This window comes from Meleagris gallopavo, chromosome Z (genome assembly GCF_905368555.1).
Source record: "Meleagris gallopavo chromosome Z, MGAL_WU_HG_1.1, whole genome shotgun sequence".
Classification (NCBI taxonomy): domain Eukaryota; kingdom Metazoa; phylum Chordata; class Aves; order Galliformes; family Phasianidae; genus Meleagris; species Meleagris gallopavo.
In genome coordinates this window covers 31,476,245-31,498,774 of record NC_139435.1, presented here as the reverse complement: position 1 = coordinate 31,498,774, position 22,530 = coordinate 31,476,245, and the positions used below count along the sequence as shown (strand labels likewise).

Here is a 22,530-nt window from a genome sequence, read left to right as displayed (position 1 = left end):
GGCTTCACATAAGGAAGAGATTTTCCACCTTCAACACATATTTTTTTCTTCCTCTGGGAAATTCAACTGCAGTACTTTTAATTCGAAGAAAAATCCAACTTTTTTGTACATTCTCTTATTTGCCTATATTGCTCTAGCCAAAAAGATACGTGATTATCAATATCTTCTGTAACAACTGTTGAACAGAAAGCCCAAAAGGTGTTAGAAATGCTTCTCTTTTTCTTAGACTTTGCAGTGTTTCTGCAGTACAGAGTGTTCATACCATGAACCACAGTACAAAGACAAAATATTTGGTTGATTCTATATCATGACTCTTATAAAACCTCACTTCTGTTGTGGAGGTGTGGAACTAGGAGCTTATATTAAGAAGATAGGGCTGTCATTCAAGCAAAAAATAAAAACATAATGAAATATTTCAAATTAATTCCAGAATTAATGTGCTTTTTTATTGTGTTGGTTGCTTATGCAAAAATTAGTTTAAGAAAATTGTCTTTCAGTTTTAAAAAAGATTTTCTAGCTTAGTGGAATTAATTTTCATCCAAACTGCAACCATTTGGCAGTTATGATCTTTGCTGGCTGCTGATGGATTCAAAGAAACAAAAATATTCTTCCATTTTCTTTCTCAACAATAATTTATTTACAGAACTATTATCAGACAGCTAGAGGTGCCTCTGTTAGCACTCAGCATTTTTGATAACAACAGAAAGTTGCAACAGATCAGTATAATAAAAAACATACAGCAGCCTTTGTCATATCTGTTCAAATGGAAGGAGTGCTGAATTGCTTTGTTGTAAAGCAATTCCTTGCTCTTGTTGGATGCTTCCCTCAATAAAATCCTTTCTCAGCAGCCTTTCTGAGGGAGTCCATTGGCAAAGTGTCTGGGAAATCAGATGCGCCAGCTATGGGCAAAGGGCAGAATAGGTGTTGCAGGGAGTGGTGGAGGAGTACTTGTAGGGTCTGCCCTGCCTGGCAGCAGTGCCTCTGTAGAGTTCAGCCATGCTTGCAGGGCAGATGTGCAGCACAGTCTCAGTCTGAGAGAAAGGTTTTCAGGGCCAAACCTTTCACTTAAACTCCAGTCAGTTCAGAAGGTTTTAGTCTGACTTGGTCTCAGTAGGGCGTTCCCACTTACAGAGATCTTCCAAGAAGATTTTGTGTTCCTCAGAATAGCACAGTACAGTGCACTAATATTAGAAGTGCCAAAATCACTTCAGGGATGAACACGGTCCATGTAGGAAAGTCAGCTGCATTGTGGCCCCAATCCAGTAAAGTACTTAAGAAATGAGCTTCGCTTTAAACATGAGTTATTCCCATTGATTTGAAGTGGAACACGCTTACAATGCTGATGTGTGTCCTATAAAAATATTAAAATTAACTTTGAAATAATTTAATTTGATTCAAAGTGCAATTAATTTAAACTTTTGGAAAGAATTCGGTGTTTTTGCCTGGGGCAATATCAGCAATCCTGTATGGTAGAAATCATTTGCTTTTCCCTGCTATTGCAGCCAACAACCTTCATGTAGCAAGTTCTGTTGATACGGAAACTGGGAGGAAGAGGTGGGAAGGCCCTACTTGACACATGGAAAACATGAAAGAGAGGAGTTAAAGCATCCTTTATTCTTAGGAAGGTTACATTGTTTCAGTATGGTTTTGGAAAGGGTAAGGGAAGAATTTTGAAATAACAAAATAATAAATACCATAAAATGGCGTGTGCATGGCAGTTACCCTACACACCTGAGTGTAGGTGTTCCATTAAAAAATGCAATAACTATTATGTGGCTGTTGAAGGAGGAGATGATCTGGTGATGTTGTGGGGAGCTGAGAAGTATCTAGGGAGGTTCTGAAGACATGCATTTCTTTGCTGTTATGAAAGGAATGTAGTTTCTGTTTTGGAGGACAAAGACTAGCTAGTGGATTATTATTTATTCTCAAGTTGGAAAGTGATAGTTTAAAATTAGTTTATTGGCCATAGGGGAATTGGGTCACCAAACAATATTTGTGCAAGAACTGCAAAAATAAACATTTACAGCTTACAAAATCATGTGCCCTGAGATGGGCTTTTAAATTAATGTCATTGCTCTGTTTAATTTTACTTTATCTTGTTATTGCAGATATGTCTTCTCCTACAATGAAGAAACCTGAAAAGCCTTTGTTTAGTCCTACTTCTCCCCAGGATTCTTCACCAAGACTGAGCACTTTTCCCCAGCATCACCACCCAGGAATCCCAGGAGTTGCACAGAGTGGTGAGGACTATAGAGGTGGAAGAAATTCCTCCCTATTTGTTTTCTGATCTTTCCTATTTTGTGATAGTGATGCATTTTACAGAATTATGTAGACACCTAACACCATTTGTATTACTGTGAGGACAGGAACAGAACTGAATATGTTGCAGATGTTGTGGTAACCTTGCAGAGACTTGCATTAAGGTAGTTCAGGTAGTATGACTGCTGCAGGACACTGGAAAGAATTTAGGATTAGCTGTAAATTGAATAAAGAAAGTGACAGAGGAAAAATTCTGTTTCTTCTCCTTCTACTTTTATCCTTATTATTATTATTATTAATATTATTATTGTAATTATTATTATTATTGTTTCTACGAGTGTATTGTATTTAGATACCAGAATAGGTAGGATTGCATACAAAAGAGAATTCACCATTATATTCATTAGATGAAATAACTGCCAGTGCTTCTTTTGAATTCTCTTTGATAAATGATTTTCAGTTTTTTTTTTTTTTTTTTTTTTTTGAGTTCTATAGTAAATTCATATGAAAACTTCACTTAAAGTGTGAAAAAATTGTAAGGGGATTGCATGTTATCTCGTGGGCTTAATGGGAAAGACAGGGAAATTCCATCACCAGGGTCTGTTTAATTTGAGAGCTGAGAGTTACCCTGATTCTCCAGATGAGAACACAGTACACAGAAGTCTTCCCTCAGTGACTCATCACCTCTCCTTATACACTGCATAAAAAGGCTTTAATTTCTTGAGCATAGCTGGATGTTTTGAAGAGTGAAGCAAATCAGAGCACACTCTTTTCTTTAACATGCAGTTCTACTTTGAGAAGTTTCTCTTTTGTGATTTCCCTATGATCTGGAGGTTTTTTCCTTCACCTTACAAGTAAGGACTACATTCCCCTTAACATCTTCTTACTCTGTTGTGAAGGGAGGCCTGGACTCATTCTGGTCTGTGTGGATTTCCACCATACTCAGTCACAATGGAGATGGAATAGATGTATTCCTACTCACTTGAGTTTGTTTTGAACAGTTCCCATGACAGAACAGTAAATAATTTTATAAGTTAACTGAGTTGGTGAAGTAGTGATTAAAATAAAACAAAATCTTTTTCAGAAGAAGTTTCTGTAATTATTTTTGACCCCACACTTATGTGTTGACACATTTACTTTTAGTGTATAATTTTTAGGTGTATGTGTTTGAATAGCAAGATATAATTGTAACCTAATTCTGTAGATCAGCTATTTATTCACTGGAAGTTCCGATTGCTATCTGTACAGCATATTCTATTCTGTCAGTGAGCAATGTTTTGGAGACTTGCAAGGTTTTTCTTATAAAGTACAGCAATTTTGGAACATTTCTTGCAAGGGCAAACTTCCATTTGGTCTCAGCTCAAAAATAGAAATCCACTTAAAAATTAAGCTGGGAAAAAGCAAAGACATTGCAGATAGCCCAGTAGAGCACTGTTGGTGTGCTTGTGCTGATACAGTACAGAAATGTGATGTGATGATACTCACAAACAGTTTGTAAAATACTCTGCTTACACAGATCAGATTTTGCAGCCTCACATTAAAGAAAATGAGCACAGCACTGTCTTTTCTTTACTTTCACTGAAGTCAGCACCTCCTTTAAACAAGCCACGTGTAGGTGCCCACCAGTTGTGTAGCAAGGGGAAAGGCGGGTGTCTGTGCAGCTCAGGAGTGGAACACTCTCCACTTCCAGCCGGATGAGGCAGCCGTGGCAGGACATACTGTACATTCCTTTCACTATGAAAACACTGCTGGTTGTTTAGACATGACATAGTCTATAGATAGAGAACTATGTGCTTGTAAGGGCTGGGAAGAAAGGGAATGTAAAGAGAAACATGTACAGTGTAGAACGCTATCTTTTTTTTTTTTTGCCAGAGATATTTTTATTGGATGGACTGGTTTCCCAGGCCCTGAAGTTGAATGTTCATTAGCATTTTCAAAAAGGTCAGCTAATTATTCGTGGCTTTGTTACTGAATAGTTATTACCCATCCCCACATGAAGCAGGTAGAGTGCGATACAGTGATGAATCACTGTTTTTTTAAGACATGGTGGCTGTGTTCTCATCTGTTGGAATGATGTGAATGAAAGTGTAGGTTTTACCTATTTAGTAAAATATTTAGTCTGTTTATTTAGGCTACAAATTGGAAAATTTTATATTGAAGTGCTTTATGGTAAAGAATAATTACTGCCTGAAGAAAAATAATTAAAAAAAATATGAAGGCATAGCCCACAAAATCAAAACAAGTTATTCTATTTATGAATTCAAATCCCATTGCCTGGGATGGTGTGAAGTGAGGACATGAAAGATTTCTGTAAGGATACCATGAAACAAGAATATAATGTGCAGGTTTATAACTGACTTCTTATTTTTCTTGCTGTAACACAGAGATGAAGAATTTTAGAAGAAACAACATGCAAAGTAATTTTAATTTTATTTTATCTTCTCCAGTCATCTCAACTAGAACTCCACCTTCACCTTCACCATTGCCATTTCCAGCACAAGCTATTCTCCCTCCTGCCCCATCTAGTTACTTCTCTCATCCAACGATCAGATATCCTCCCCACCTGAATCCTCAGGATACTCTGAAGAATTATGTACCTTCTTATGACCCGTCCAGTCCGCAGACTAGCCAGGTACTGTAAAACCATGCGAACCCTCCAAAAGCAATCCAGTGAGGAAATGTGTATCTTTTCCAAGATGTTTATACTGATATCTCACTAGTTTTACTCTCAGAGAAAGCTGGGAGCTGGAGCACTTTTCCTATTTGACATGATTGAATGAAAGGAGCAAGATAGTCATATCAACTCACTGTTGCTCTGCCAAGCAAAAGAGAAATGCTTGCACTGAGAGCTTTGCCAGTGCCAACACCACCAATCCCCATCCCACATCCCTCCTGCAGGCTGGGTGCTGCTGTGGCCTGAGTGTCAGGACAGAGGTGAAGCTCCTGCTGCAGGATGGAGCCAGGCATCTGCTGATAGATGCACACACATTTACACACATGCAAAAGCATACAAGTATATTTACAGACCAGCAAATATAATAAAGTCCGGCAAGGTAATGCTTGCACTGTTTCATAGACACCTGACATTGCACAGATGTAAAGACATTTAGTGAGCACAGTGCAGATTCCTGGACTTGTTTTTCCTTCCTTCTGCAGGGAACATGCACCACCAGATGAGTTTCTCGCTGCTACGCTCATTTAGGCTTGTCTCTGATATTGGAAATTAACGTGGTTTTCATTAGAAAAGTAATTTGTACAAGACTGTGTGCAAAACTGCTTTCCATGATAGCATCAGCACACAGCATTAACGTGTGATCTGCACTACGGGATAAAGTGCAGCTGAGTCTTGATCTGTCAATGCTTGGAGTATTTCCAGTGTCAATGCAATGTAATCTTTACAGCTTGGGCTGGTATCTGGTTTTGATGTTTTGTCTGAAATGTGGAGTAGCTTGTGCACTAGCATGTGTTTGGGAGAGCCTTGGGAATGCGCTGAAGTGGCAGCAGGCAGGTTTTCCTGCTCCTAAGAATTAGGTTCCTTTGGAAGAGTTGTCTTATCAGGGTGAGGAGATCGTTGTGTTGATGGTTTTTTTCCCCACAGATAATGACAGACCTTTCAGCATGTGTTTCAGACACAAGAGCAGTAGAACTTGAGACTGAATCAAAGTTTCTATGTTGAATAACAAATAAGGCTCCTCTGGGCTGTTCAGAGGTCACTGTGGCTATTGTGCCCATGGGCAAATGCTCCAACCCAGCTGCATGATTTCTATGTATTAAAAAATAATAATAATAAAAAAAAGTGGGTCCATAAAACCAAAACTTTGGTGGAAAGTCTTAACAAAGTGTTTTTTGGTGGTTACAGTATTAATGCAAATTAAACCAAAAAGTGAAAATGGAGTATGTCGGCTTTAGAATACAAATTGCTAACTGTGCATGAATGGAAATTCTTTCAGTCCTATAGCATTTTTGCTGAGACTCAGCTGGGAACATTGCACGCAGGACCTGATTTCAATTTGTGTAAAATTTCCATGAATAACAAAGTCTAATTAAGACATCCATTAAAAGTCCTTAATGTTAATTCAGTGCGGAAAATCTTAAGAGTTCTATTGGATTTATTTTTTTAAACTGATGCCTTAATTAGGCACTATTATGGGAAAAATTATGCAAATTAAAATCAGGCCCTTAGTGTTATGTGTTTCTTTAATTATTCAGCGCTTGTTTTACTTACATTTTCATTTCTTATATATATTAAAAGAGCAGATTAGCTGATAATCTCAGATTGTTCAGTGTTCTGGTTTGGATCATCACTGAAAAAGCAAATCAACTAAAAGAAGTATGTGACTTTCATTCAGTTGACAAATGTATCATCTTTTGATTTTGATATTGGGAACTGTATTCACTGAGGAGGAGAAGCACTTTCAAGTCTTTGCCCAAGAAGAGTTTTACTCTTCTACCTTATCAGTAGTAAAATGATTAATCTTAAAACCTTAAAAGACAAAATTTTACTTTGCTGATACTTTCAGAGCTGTAGAGAACTGAAAACATTTCCTATCTTGTGCTGTGGCACCATAGGGAATAAAGGACAAATTGGTTTCAATTTACTACTCTGTCACCTTTCATAACCTTTATATTAAGCTAATGTTTTTCATTTCATTTGATGTTTGATTTAGTTCCTGAGAACAGGAGGCAGGATTAAACAACACCAAGTATGGGATTCCAGGCATCTGTACCAGCTATTCTCTGCAATTTATTATAATTAATCTCTATTATTACTGAAATCTCTTTTAAATTTAATTCTTTAAAATTCACATCTCAGATATCGCCTGTACTAGAGGATTTGCATACTCAATCAAAATATCTCCAGATAGAACAGTTGGAGGATGACTGTACAAACAGTAAAATAACAAGAACATTGAGATGTTGGTTGTTGTTGGTTTTTTTTTTTTTTTTTTTTGCTTAGGAATAGAAGCAGCTGTCTGTGAAGTTTCAGTGACAAACAGGAATTGTTCTGATACAATGGCATGCTTTGAGCCAAACCAGTTTTTCTTTCCTAAATAAAACATGAATTTTTATTCAAATAAATCTAATTATTATAAAATGCAAAACTGCATCTGTAGGAATACCACATCAAATTTAATTATACTTTCCCACCTCAAAACATATTCATTTGGATTTCAAAAGGAGAACTATGATGATAGTTTTAATTACAGCTTTAGAAACGGAAAGAATGGATACCCTGACAGCATTTACCTAGAATGAACTGTTCCTTCCCAACATCTTTCAGTAATACACTAATTTAGATTGTTACGACAAGCAACTGAGATGCCTTGTACTCCCCACAGCAATTTTGAGATTAATTACATTAGTGCTGCACTGATTATAGTGAGACAGTCATGCTATTCAGTGAAATACTTTTAAGTAAAATTAGTTTAAAGCTATAGAACACCCCATAGGTTTCCACTGGGGGAAACAGTGGGCAATTTTCCTGACATGATGTTAAATACTCCAAATTATGTGTGATGAACAGTCAGGAAGTTCAGATAGGCCCTTTGGCTGCAGTGAAAAATGATGCAACAGTGGATGATCCTAAACAAAAGAGCCGTTGCTTTAAGTTTCATGAGTATCTGTTTATTATCCTGTGTTAAATGTGGAGAATAAATAAACAAACAAATTGGACAGAAATGGATCTATTCAGATATAGATCTGAACTTGCCTGTGACTGGGAATTTAAGAAGTTCCCAAGATCCTGAGAATTAATGCACTTTCCACTAGTTAAGTAATACTGCTGAGATTTTTTTATTGTATTTATTTTAACTTTTCATCTTAGCTTACCATATTGCTGAATGAGGTTTTGTGTTTGAATATGTATTCATACTATGATGGGGTCTTGGTCTTTCCAGTTAAATTGATACTGCTTTCTTCTTACATGCTTCATCAAAAATGAATCACGTGTTATGTGTCTAATGTACCTACAGTATCACTCCAGACTTTGAGCATGCATTTCCTTTTTTGAATGGTTGCAGCTGAATGTTTAAACGCTTGGACAAACTTACCTTCTGTGCGTGTACTCATGTTCACAAACAGTTAAAATGCATTGCTAAATGAGAGTGCATTGAGAGAAACAAGACATAGGAACAAAATCATCAAGCACAACAAAAAGGCAAATCCAATGGTTCCAAACTTAATGTTCCATCAAATTAAATAGAATCATTTCCTGATTGAGATGTAGTTAATCACAGGAGGTGAGGTCTACAAGTGAGACGAAGGATATGTCAGTAAAGCAAACAGTTAACGTTAATACTGCTGAAAGTGCATCTTGTCATCTGTTGGCATCAGAGTTTTTTGTTTGTTTGTTTGTTTGTTTGTTTTATAACTGAACCAAGCAAACAGAATCATACACTCTTGCAAACTCTTTGGGCTTGAATTATGAACGGCACAGTTTACAGGTAACCTCAAATCAGATTTTGTGATATTGTTTGTGAAATGTGCTGATCTCATTGGCATGGTAATACTGCTTCCAGTTTGAATGGGTTACTTATCTGACTCTTTTCCTTTTAAAATAATGCCTCACATTTGTTATACTGCAGTGCAAGTGAACCTGTCTACATACTAACTAAAATTCCCAGGTTATTAAAACATAATTTGTGGCAACATGGACCAGTTTGCAGCTTTATGACTTAACAGTTTTATTTTTGTCTGAAGACAGAAATATCTGAACTGCTAGAGAAGAGCTGTTGCTGGAAGCTGGTGAGGCTGCTGTTTTCCTATTGTAACTGATTGGGATATTCAATTTTTGTTCAACAAAGGATGGATACACTTTTATGGAATTCCAGGCAGATGCTTTGTAATTCTTCAGTACAATAACTTCAGTAATCTGGCAGTGAGGGGGGAATACTTGTGAAGCTTTCTTCGGGCTGGGCAAGGGGTTCCCTTTCGGTTCTCAGGAGAAAAAGCAGAGTAAGCTGGCACAAATGATATGTGTGCATGCAATTTCTCTGGGATAGCCAAAAACTTTATTTATTGACATTAAATAGTTTCAACTTCTTGGAGCTGCATCTTTCCATCACAATTTTTAAGAAATTATTGAAGATTAAATAAGGCAATTTATTGGTTTTAATTGTAATTGGAAGGCAGAGAGAGAGTAGTAGTTCAGGTTTCTGCTGACAAAGGACTTGAAGATGAAATTGCAATTCTAAAAAATTATTTTGTATTTACTCATTTTTAGTTTAATAAATATATGGCTATAAGTCTCTGGATTACATAAAATGATATTAAGGCCAAATATACCTTTTGAACATTTATATGCAAAGAAATTTCCTTTCCCTTGCTTGCATAACATGGCTTGTTCAGTTAAGGAAAATTTCCAAGGAAAATTGAGTATTTCCTTTATATGTCAACAAATATTTCACATTTTATAAGCTCATAGGTAAATTGTTGTTCAGAATGAAGGATTCTTCTTCTAGAATCTTATGATATCCATATCTGAACAATGGATGTCAAAGCCCTGCAGCTGCTCTCAGTTTCAGCTGCACTGTGTTAAGAGAAAAGTGTTTTCTCAAATGGATGAGATTCAGAACCTTATAGATCAAAGTCAACACCCTGATTTCTTTCAGAAAGAAATACAGATATGATGTTGTCAGCCAAGAACTGGCAATAACTTGTTTTTTTTCTGAAGCTAATTCCTGCAGGCAGACAGGTAGCTGCGTGTCACACCTCCTGAATCTTTTGTGTGGGATCTCTCAGTGAGGTCTATGTAGGACATGCTGTAGCAGTCAATTACTGAGGTTATGGAAACTCTAGTGAGATTCATCCTTAAGAAAAGTGGTGAGAGGCACTATAAAAGGGCTAAATGTTTTTTTCTCTTGAGACTATAGTGTCTAATAGCAAGAAAAAAGTCTCCATAGCCTTATTTTTGGTAAATATTTTATGGAACTCCTAAGGTTCAACTCAAGGAGAAACTCTTACAGTGTCTTACAGTCTCAGTAGCAGTGTTTTATTAATATATATGTATATATATTTTAATGCTTAGAAGAGCGTCAAGACACTGTGTTGTGTTACTCAGATAGGCAATATCTTGAGCATGTATTTTCTACCCATTTGACGAAAATGGCTCCTGTACTATCGAGCTCTCTTCCCTGGAACAAATGGATGGATACAGGTAATACAGGATTAAGATGTCCTATGAAAAAACTTCTAGCTTTGAAGATGATTTGTTTGTACCATATTACCAAAAAAAGGTGTTGGGGAGAGGTAGAAAAACAGAAGATACTTCTTCCAATTTCCTTTTACATGTAGCTTTACTGAAACATCCATAACCACTTGTAGATTCCACAGAACACAATAAACAAAAAAGAACTATCAGTTATGAATTCCAGGTTCACACATGTGGACAGTAGGCAATTCTTAAAATATTTTGTACAGTGGACCAAAATATGCAGAACTGACTCTTCTGCATTTTCATCAACAAAATGAATTCAACCAGTGGTCTTGAAACCACACTACTATAGACAGAGTTTTGTAATGTTATTCACCACCACAGTATCTAACATGGGACTGGAACTGTCAAGAGGATGCAAGTGATAAAAGATTTCCAAACACACCAGACCCATCATGACAAGATTACACTTACTGGTAGATTGCTCAGCTGCAATCGGTTAACATTGCTGGGAAGCACTGCTCCTCTTAACAAGCTTTTGTTCACAGATGCAGATATACTGTTCCCCAAATGTAAGGTCTAGTTGGAGTAACATGATTTTTATTAAGTCCCAAACTTCCTTCTGAAACGCCTAACACAGTATCCTAAGTAGCTATACTAAAAGACATATACAGAATTTAGATAATTTCTTGTCTTTCATTTTTTTAATTTAATTTTATTTTGTTTACTATTTCTTTGAAGATGCTTTGTGTTTAAGATTCTAAGGACAAATGGAATTGTTTTATTTGGAATTTGGACTTACAATAATAAAAAATTGTTTCTTTTTAAAAATAGTTAAATTAATAAAAATGTATTGTAGTTTAAACATAAAGTACATGTTATCATTTAAGCAGTTTAGTTGTTTATGTGAATTGTTGTAATACCAATCTCATATTACCATTAGATTTGGATGTCTCATCTGCAGGTGTTGGTATAGCTGCTTTAATATGGCAACATACAGATTTTTTTAATGCTAGAAATAGTGAGCTTTATGACCAAACACTGTTCAAAATTACAACTGAAAACCTACTGGTGTTTGGTAAAATCTGTGAACAGTAGTCCAAGGGGAGGGTGATTGACTACTGTTTACAAATCTGTTAACAAAACCCCAGCAGCAAAACCAGCTACACTAAGTTCTGATTTTAAGAAAGTTTATATTAATACGTTACTAATTACTGTTCCGACTTCAGACCTAAAGATTTCCTGAAATCGTGTGTAGTACAGACAATCAGATATTAACTGTCTGAGTTAAATTTTGCTACATTTAAGACAGTCTATGGCCCTGGGCAGTTAAATGAACTTATCTGTGATAATTCAAGATAGAGTGATATTAAAAAGCTGAAAAATGTAACACTAATCTAAAAATCAAGTTAGCCTCTAATCCAACAATAAAAAATGTATGACTACATAATCTGGGGCTAAATTTGGCATTGTGTTTTCTTCTTTCTCTCATTTTCAAATACACAGCTTGTTTATCTAACACAGCTGCCTTCCTGTAATTTGCTTGAGGTTTATGCCTCAGGCTTCATCGTTCTGTTTGTGAATCCATTGCACAGACATACTGATGCCTCAGTTGATGTAACGGTTGATTTTTCACCTGTAATGCATTAGTCTGAAGAATGTCTTCAGGGAAAATTGGAACTAGAGTCTATAACTTATATTTAATACAAGTGGAGAGATGTACTCTACTGCTGCTCTGTTCTGCAGAGAGAAAATGTTTACATGCAAATGGATTTAAAATATATTCTTTCTTTTTCTTGCAATCCACCAAGAAAAAGGTTTTCTGTTTTGGACCATATGCATATGGACTAAAGCTGGAGTCCACGTGAACCTACTGACTGGGATCCCTAGGGAACAGTAGAAAGCAATACATTGCTGTAAACTCTCCTGGATTCCAGCTGTGTCCATTTAATTAATTTGAGTCTGGCTTTGGAGACAGAGCTGCTTTTGGAAGCTAATGACACTGGCTGATTTAATCCATAAACTTCTTGGAATATTCTTTATTAGCCTGTAATAAAAACTGAGTGTTTTAGTAAGGGAATCTTAGTTGTTTCTGAGGTACACTAACATACCATGCTAGCTAAGCATCCTAAGATAGTCCTATAGTCACAGGTCTATGACTCCAGTAAGAAGCTACCAGATGCAATGGAGACCTCCAGCAGGCTGCATGGATAGCTTGGCAGCAGGGAGGAGGGGGGCCTTACTACTGCAGCAGAGCTGTCAGAAGCATGTCAAAGGTTCAATCCGAAGCAGAAAGTAAGCTGGGTAAATCTTAGAAGTTTTCTGAATTTACGTTAGTTAAAGTTTTCATTTTCTTCTAAAGCAAGTAAAGTCAGATTTATGGTCACTAAGAAGCCTGGTTTTTCTCCAGAAGATACCCAGTATATATTCTTCTACGTCATTTTCATGTAAGAATAAGAGAGATCTATTTAATTACTAAGTTTCACTCAGTGAATAAAAGTCTAGATAACATACTAGTTATTTGGGTAAATGTGAAAGTATTGTCATTCCTTTCCTTTGAATCAGCGCTGTTTTCTTATTCTGAAAGTACTTTGACAGCTGATTCTCTTTCACCTTCTTGTTACTGAACTCCTAGTAGTAACTTTTCAGTTTAAGCTACCAGGGATGTTAATGACAAAGTGATAAATATCATCCAGTTCTTAAAATTACAAGATCTTGGAACAGTGTGGCTACTTGGCTCAACCTCTTCCCTCTGAACATGTAGTTGTGTTTAGGAAGTGACTTGTTTATGTTTGACAGTGCTGGGAGTAGTTTAATTTGGGTGTAGTTTGTTGGCCCTTTCTCATCAACACTTATTTGGGCTTTTACCTTCCATTCTAAGGTTTGTGATTTTAGAGGGAAAAGTAATCTGATAGCTGCTCAATATTCTTGTGAATACCAGATTGGTCTGCATTTGTACTTACATTTTCTAGTTTTGTTTTAGGTGTTCTAAAGAATGAAGCTCTCTGTCTCCACTGGGGGTATCTGCAGAGTCTCATAGATCATACTGCCAGGAAGTTTTTCCTGCTATTCATTTTAGATTTCCTCCTTCTCTATTTCATTCCATTACCCCTTGTTTATACTTCCCGTACTTTCCAAATATTTCCTTCCTCTTCTGTTTGTTTATGCTCTACACATACTTGCAGAAATCATTTCAGCCCATGGTTATTATTTTACTTCTATAACCATGTTCACCTCTTTTAACCTTCCATTGTATCAGTTGAATCAGGTCTTTTATCAGTCCATTTATTTCACTGAGTTATTTCACATTTTAGAATATCCTTTCAATAATAATATTCTCAATACTTTTTATTTTATGACTGTATTAAAATACCTGCAATTCACAGAGCACAGAATCAGCTTAAAAGTTTCAGCCTCTCTTGACTACATTACTTGCTGATTTGTGCTGCAATATATTTACAGTTAGAGTATGTACACTAATGCTGAATGTGTAAGGCATGTTTAAACACTGTGTAAATATGTACGCTTACCAATGAACACTGCCAAATTCAGATGTGCCTATGTACAGAGAGTAGAATATTATCCTGATGACCTGTGCCGGAAAGTCATGTGCAGACAACTCTTGCACATCCTGTGAATCTCTGAATGATGTGGCTTTATAATGGTCTCAACTTGCGGACTTTCCATTACTAAATACTTCTGTGAAGAGTGCTTTTTGATAATTCCTTTTTTTTGCAAAAAGTTATGATATTTAGAGTATAGTGAGTATCCCAGCCCCCTCTCCTACTTTCAAACATGTGAATTATTAGTTAGCCTTCCAGTATGTGTAATCTCTGTGGACAGATGTGGTCAAATCTTGGTTATTCTCCAAGCCAGTGGTATGGCACATGAAAGTAGAAGTTTTCCGTCGTTCATTTGCTCTTAATAGTTAGCACATCAGGGCTTATGCCTGGTCAGTTTAATCTTGTTATCGTGGTGCTTAGTGCGGTTCACAGCTGTGTGAATGGCAAATGTGTTTTGAAACAATCTGACATATGCTGCATCCAGAAAAAAACAAAGCTCACCGAAAGGTAGTGCTACTGAATATGTAATACTTATCTGAGGAGAGCTTTTCTGTCAGATGAAAATATAGCAATTCATAGGTTTATTAAAACAGCACATTCCAGCATGCAGTACTACAGTGATGGGCGTTCTGGAAACCCCTATAGTAGGTGGGTACGTGCCTTAAACACAATATGTATGTTTCACAAACAATTCTTTTGGTTTTGTTTTGTAGCCTAACAGCAGTGGTCAAGTAGTAGGGAAAGTGCCTGGCCATTTTACTCCAGTTTTGGCACCCTCTCCCCATCACAGTGCGGTGCGACCTGTGACCCTGACCATGACAGATACTAAGCCCATCACTACATCCACTGAAGGTGAGGCATCTTCACCTACAGCAACCAGTAAGTATTTCTCTAGGAAACAGAAAATATCCATCAAAGATTAAAAATACCAAATTGAGGCCAGAAAAAGGCGCCTTTTCCTACTATTTGACCAAGTGGATGCTTGTCATTTACGTGGAGAGCAAATATGTGATCTGACTGCAAACTTTTCCTCTCCAAATTTCAACCAATGCATCATGTTACATGAACTAATATTTGTGACATGACAAACAAAATGAAAAGGAAAAGCCTGCATATTTGACCACTATTCAAGAAAAAGAAAACATGATAGTTCATTTAAGGTGGACGTTGTAATGACATTGAGAAGCACACCCAGACAGCAAGGCTTCACAATGATCCATAGATGGAATTCCAAACACAGATTGGATGATTTGCTCCTCAATGGGCTTTCCTACAGAAATCAACCCTTTTTACAATGCATACTGAATCCGAGCTATGAGGGTTGCATACTGATATAGGTTGTGTCAATTTTAGCAAAAATAAATGATGGGGCAAAAGAAATTTTCACTTCTTTTCATTGTTGAAGTGGATAGTTGATCCCCCCGTTCTTTTCATTTATTTAAAAAACAAAAACTTTGAAGTTTTGTGCTCTTCTTGCTATATCTTCAGGACCAGATTATTTACCCTATTTTCTTCAATGGAACTGCAGTTTTGGAAATAAGAACAAAGATGAGTGATTTTTTCTCTTTTTATTATTCATCTTATTTTCAATAATGCACTGACTTATCTTTTACTAATTCTCTGCATATCTACTGTCTTTGAACTTTTCTTTAGACTGGAGATATGTTACCAGTTAGATGAGAAGATTTTTGGAGACACTTCTTATCAGTTTGGAAGAAACCTCATTTGTTAAAAATAAGAATCTCTTTAGGACCAATTACATTTAACTGACTTGCTTTAGAAACATTTAGTTTTTGAACTGTGATTCTATTCCAGAACTGTTGGATTGGCATTAACTGAGACCGCAAAATCCTCTTTTGTTTATAAAGTATATATACTACCTCAAACCACTTCATTAGAATATGAAGCAGAAACAAGCGCTCAAATGCATGTGAGTGGCAAGATTTAAAGGAGTACAAATGGTTATTCTTTTATCATAAAAATATAGTAGTAAATCTTGGACAAACTACTGCTCACCTATAAACTTATATGGATAGACTTGTGTCAGTGTATTAGGTATTCTTTTAGTACAGCAGAAGGTTTCTTAAAAGAATTTAGTGGTACAGTGTATCTGTATCTTGTTTGGCATCATATGGTGCAGTTCTTGTAGTTCTTGAGAAGAGCTGGTTTTAGCAGCAAACATGAAGTTGTTGCTGCAAATTTCTGGTGTAGAATAGGTGGTTCATACATTATTTCAACTATTCAACATTTCATCCTCCTTCCTGTTCGACATGGTTGTGAGTGGATCAAGTATCGGTCTCAGATGAGGTCAGAATCTCTAATACATATGGTAAAAAGAATAAATAAAGTGTCAGATATACATTGGGATGCTTTCTGGTAGTCTGACCACAGTAATGATAGAAGAAAGCAATCCTAATCTGTTCAATAATTGTTATCCTACAACTGAATGAAAAATTTGGATTGCATTTTGAAATTGAGTTTGCATCCAGTTTTGCTTGAATTTCATTGGGACTTTGGCTCACAAATTGCCCTGTGAACATTAGAAAATCTCTCCTGGGATAACTGAAATAAGGCCTGTTCTTGCTTCCACAGCAGTACCTCAGCAATTTTTTTTTGCTTAAAGATCCAATGTCTGCCACAGTAGCAAAGAAGTAGTAATAATAAAGTGTACACATTTTATCAGATGTGCCAGTTCTGCACAAAATAGCATACTCATGCCACATATTCAGAGTGCTATGACTCTGACCTCAGTGCAACTGTTTTCCTACTTGGGTAAACCCTACTGAAACTGGTTTGATGACTGACAGAGAAAAATAAGTGAAGGAATATGGCTTGCTGGAGAAGAAAATAGCAAAAAATGAGGGATCATATGCTGCTGATACAAAAATTATAAATGAATCTATACAGACTGCATCGTCAACCTCAACTTACCTGCTACTGGGATTGTTAAAGTGGTTAGTGGAAAGATTCAGCCTGTATTTGCAATAAATTATTGATATTTTCAAAACGTGTAAGTATAAATAAAACATATGCTTGGCCAGCAAGTTTTTATTATTAGTGTGATGAGAATAAAATGACAAATGATTAACACTGCTTTTCATTCTGAAGCTCAACAGCAGAATTGCTTTGATAATATTTGAAAATATTATCAAATTTGTAATATTTTTAAAATCTTTGATAATGTTTGAGGAGTGCTATGATCTCCACCATAATTTCCTTCTAAGTATCTGGCTCATTTTTATGATAGTTTTCCAGGATGGTTTTTAATATAGGAAGTCTTTAATTATTATTATTTTTTTAAATGACGGATACCATTTGCTTGTAATTGCCATGTAATTATAATACAAATTGCAGCATTTATTAAGTGTGCCCATCTAGGACCTTACTGGCATACTTCTGTACGTCTGTTCAATTTTATTAGTTCTACTTTGTCTGCCAACAAGTTTCTAGGCTGTTATGCCATGAGATGCAGTGCAGACATCTCCATATGAGGAAATGTAGTAAGATCACCTATCCAATTTTTTAAGCACCACCAAAAGCCATGAGAGGTAATAGCTTTAAGGGATTGCTGACAGACCAGACAGGAATGTGATCTACTGAAGGATCATAGCACCAACCATCCTCTTGCTCCTCAGAAATGGATTTCTTTAACCTTTGTAGCACGAGAGGAATAAACTTCCTTAAATTGTCCTGTTGGGAAAATGTTTCCTGATGCATAATGGAGTTGAATATTTAATATGATATTTTGTAGTAAAAGTTATCTCCCATATCATGGAACTCCTAATGAGATTGCACCTTTTCTCCAAAGGACTGTGAAGAGTAATTTCATGCCAAACTGAATTTTTGTTTTCAATTTTTGTTGTTCTCTTACATTTTGTGAAAGACAATGACAGCAGTAAAACAACATGGAGTAATATTTACTTTTTTCTCACAACATTAAAATGCTAATGAATTCATTGGTGCCTTAGACCAGTGTAGTGGAAACAAAAACCAGACTTGCAATTCTTTCAAATATATATATATCATTTAATTAGTTTACAAAAAAATAATATGCATTAATCTGACAAGCTTTTATTTAACAAGAGTCAACCCTATGATTTATGCATGCAGCTTCCATTGAAGTTTGTAGGAATTTGCACATGCCTCTGACCATGGTCCAACTTTTCTTTTGCATTCTATTAAAGTCTAAGTGAAGGAAAAAAGAGACACATCCTATATATTGCAAAATCATAACTCTGGATATCTGTACTGTACCTGCACAGGGTAATAGCTATGATAGGTTGGTATTTTTATCAATCTGTTTTGTTCTTCCTTAATCAGCCTACACAGCTTCAGGCACATCCCAAGCCAATCGATATGTGGGACTAAGCCCAAGAGACCCATCCTTCCTACACCAGCAACAGGTGGGCAAGTTTCACATAGGTGTAACAATTTAGAGAAGTTTTTGCAATATTACCTTTCTACGTTCTGCCACTGTTATCTTGAATTAGAATGGGAACTTAAAATTTTCAGTATTTATCATCTGAAGATGCAGTTTATTCAAACCAGTACTGAATCACTTAAGAAACATGAATTTAGCTTATGCTTTATTTCTTAGATTTGTGTCTTCTTAAGGAGCTTCTAATCATATTTATTCCAAATGATGCATTTTTTGAGAGCTCATACATGTAATCTTTAATTGGATTTTAGGAATGAGAATTAGATATATAAGGAACAAATAATCATATAAAATTAACTAAAAGTAAGCAAAATTTCCAAACAGAATAGTCCAATTTACTATTTTTAAGCTGTATTGTTAGCATTTTTCAGATGTTTAGGTCAACACTTCAGCATTTATTTTCTAGAAAATTAAATATAAACCCAAATTATCAGTACAACATATAACAGTTTCCAGTTTAATAAGTTTACATTGGTCTGCAGATCTCAAATGTGATAAAAACATGGTTTTGTTCTAGTTTCTTATACAATTTATGTTTCAGGAAGCATTTTATTTTTCACATCTTGTTAATGCTGTAAATTTAATGCAACTGAAGTGGTTATCCAAACTGTGAAAATATACAGCCAAGATTAATGATAGTTTACAAACAAAATATCCACAGTCAATTTCAAGGCCAAGAAATCCTACACTGCTAATAACAGGAACAAATTCCAACACCTTGGAACATCACCACATTTTATGATGTGTGTTTTTGTTGCTCCTGTATCTTAGCAGGAGAAGAGTTGAAATTAGCAGCATTTAAAATGTTACAAGGAAGAAAAGTGAATGTGGCAGTAAAAATGGAGCTGTTAAATGGCCCTTGGTCTTTTCTGTGATTGCCATGATATAGCTGATGTGTGCTTCACCTGGAGCTCTCTCCCTCTACCCAATCCCAGGGCAAGGTAGTGGTATGGCTGCTTTAGAGGTCACCGCATGCAAAGTCCTGAGAAAATCATAAAGATGATATACAAGACAGTTGACACACTGCCAACTTATTTGTTAATCAGCAAGATCTCCCAGTAAACACCTGCTTATGCATTTATGAAAATATAAAATCAGATGTTTTTTTGCCATCAGCTGTTTAACTGATGTATTGTTTTCTTTAAAGATCACTGCATTATGAAATGTGTTATAATTACTACAACATGATTAGTTTTGAAGATATACAGTGTCATTATATATATTTTATTTGATGCACACACAAGATCTCTCTTTTTAAACAGTACATTTTTTTTTCATGTGATATTTTACAGTGTATCCTTTGAAAAGTCTCTGACACCCAGTTAGATTGCACAATTAGGTTTTGTTTTTTTTCCACATACATTTATAGACAACTTTTTTTTTTCAAAAATTCACTTCTTAAATCTACTCCACCTTCTTCCAGGTGCGCTGAAAGAATTACAAATTTCTTCTCAGATGCCTAGAAGTTGGCAGCAGAACACTTAATTTTCTGTTGGCTGAGATTATTACATGTGCATTATATAATGCTTAATTCATGCGTCCTACATATTTTAGGCTTTGTGTAGACTGAAATAAATCTGGAGATTTTAGCAGCATCTTAGGAATTTAAATGTGAGGCCAATCACTATTATTAGTGTTCACATACACTATATCTTATACTCCTTTTCTTGGTAAGATGTGTGGCTATATGATTCAGGCGAAAGGTGAAAATAAGTCAGGTCTCAAACACAGTTCATAAACACTGTGTGAAACCAATGTTCTCCATTCTGAATTATGTTCCTTCATACTCTAGCCATATTAATTCCAAAACATCAGTTGGAGACCAGTAGATTGAAAAAAATTGTGTTATGGTTTCACTTTTGTTATGATTTCTTTATTCTTCTGTAACTTACACAATGAATATAGGTGTAAATATGCCTGAATGTGTTTGATGTATGTGTGTGTGAATGGTTACACACACGAATATGTAGAAAACTAGGGAATAGTGTGCACTGCTTTAAATCAACTGAAAGAAGAGACTGCTTTAACAATAAATTTTTTCCAAGTGGGTATGTGCAAGCACATAAGTGCAAACAAGTCACCTTCTCCCACTTAAATCCTAAAGAGATCTCAAAGATGATGATGCCATATATGTTTATTACCCAGAAAGGTGGTACAGCACTGAAATTGTCAGAACTTCAATAGAGGAACGGTTATCCTTTGTGAGGCAGGAATTAGATTGATTTACTATGTCCTTTCATTACTTTACAACAATTTAAAAGAGACCATTCTTCCTGTGACCAGTTTTAAATGCATTTGCTTTAAAACAGCTCATGATGAATGGAGAGGAAAATCAAGAGGTACATGAAATAAAGGCAATCAATCATTTTGTATTAGCTGAGAGAAATTCTAAATTAGAAAGGATGTGGTTTTAGTTCCAGAGAGGTCCTTTAGGCATTCACCATACCCTGTAACATACACTGACCCTTCAAGAATAAATATTGTCACCACATTTTTTACTTAATTGGAGGAGTCTTTATGGAGATTTATTCTCTCTGGTTATGAAAAATATTGGCATCTACTCTTGAACACCTTTCTGTTGTTGCTAAAAAGAACCAGGATATAGCCTATATAAATTACAGTAACCACAGTACATTAAGTTACATATATAGTTTGTAATATACTTAACACAGAGCATTTTGGCAAAGTGGTAGTTTGCTAGAACTTCTAATAAATGACTTGTAGTACAACTACCTAGAATAATTGCATTTAGATGGAAAGTATTAGATACAATTTTGAAAGATGTAGTGACACCTATGGGAACAGTTTGCTTTTAGTGATCTGGATACTGTGAAAGTATGCTGTTGGATGCATTACCTAGCATGCTGTGTTAATCAGGAAGACATTCATCTGATGAGGATTTTTAACTCTGTAGATTCTGCTGTATTTACTTCCTGCTACCTGACTTGAAATGCCAGATATTTCTAAATGTTGACATTAATAGTTACAAAACAATTATCCAGCTCAAGTGGCAGCTGAAGTTATATTGGTCTTAGCATTTTATTATCACTATTTATGACAGCTCCCCCAAAATGTCTACTACAAATCATCACTGACCACTTGGTTTGCTTTCCTCAATTCAGCATCAGCTTCTGAGTATTGTCAAGTGTTAATAATGCAGCTGTAGGGAGAGATTCCTAGTGAGGGGAAAGGAAGTGACAGAAACTATAACTGAGTCAGACCATCTTTCTTAATTTTGCTTTTGGTGGTTGGTGGGGTTATTTTATGAAAGAAAATCTAGTGCTCAATGCTCATTGTCTTTGCTGAGAAACAACTGAACTATGCATAAAGGAAAGTTTGGATAATCTTCACAATGGTATGGGAGCATCTTCTCCCATCCCATTCTTTCTTTGTTTTGTTCACTGTCTACCTTTTTTCTACTGAGGATCTATAGTTCCTAACTTAGAGGAAGAACCAACAAACTGAAGTAGTTCTGTCAGTTCAGACTATAGATGCTCAGCTACAGGTTGATGTTGTTTCTGGCTCAAAACATAGAATGTTGCCAAAAACAGTAGTCATGGATTTTACCTGTGAATACAACATTAAGAGATGGATGGATGGATGGATGGATGGTCAGACAGATAAACACTTATATTTATTGGATGCACAGACAAACAGATTCACAAAAATAAGATTTCTGTGACATGTAATAAACAGATTTTCTTTTTCATTTTAATGCACGTTGGAGCCTGAGACTCATGACTGTATTTTAGAGCAGAAAATATTAGATATTGATTAGATTAGATATTGAGGTCTGTGGACACAATGACTTCTAAAACTTTACTATCATGGTAAACTTTCCTAACTAATGCCAATCCAATTGTAAATGAACTGGTAAAGTCCTCTAGTCTGTGCACTGTTTAACACAGTGACATAGTTTTCACTAGAGCATGGAGTTTCTGAGTGTGGTATGCAAGATATTCACACAACTATGACCTTTAAGACTGATACATTTGCAATGTGCACAGTAATAAGAAACGCTTCAGATCTCTAAAATGCAAAATCGGAAAGCTGCTGCAGATAGCTTTTTGTTTCCTAGAATGAGACTGCCCTGCTCCTTTGATAGGAAGTAGTTCCTT

The 22,530-nt window shown here is 35.8% G+C and overlaps 1 protein-coding gene across 9 annotated transcripts in view; it reads left to right on the top strand.

Annotated features, from left to right (window-relative positions):
* NFIB (nuclear factor I B) overlaps positions 1-22,530 on the top strand; it is a 176,914-nt gene that overhangs the window by 131,876 nt on the left and 22,508 nt on the right. For 2 of the 9 annotated variants that reach the window (XM_085213825.1, XM_085213829.1), the window contains exons 7-10: positions 2,109-2,255; positions 4,707-4,891; positions 14,688-14,826; positions 18,295-18,377. In XM_085213825.1, the coding sequence (XP_085069951.1) occupies positions 2,109-2,255; positions 4,707-4,891; positions 14,688-14,826; positions 18,295-18,377 (554 nt within the window). Of the gene's footprint in view, positions 1-2,108; positions 2,256-4,706; positions 4,892-14,687; positions 14,854-18,294; positions 18,378-22,530 lie in introns of all 9 variants that reach the window. The other 7 variants (XM_085213823.1, XM_085213827.1, XM_085213826.1 and 4 more) reach the window with 6 other exon arrangements.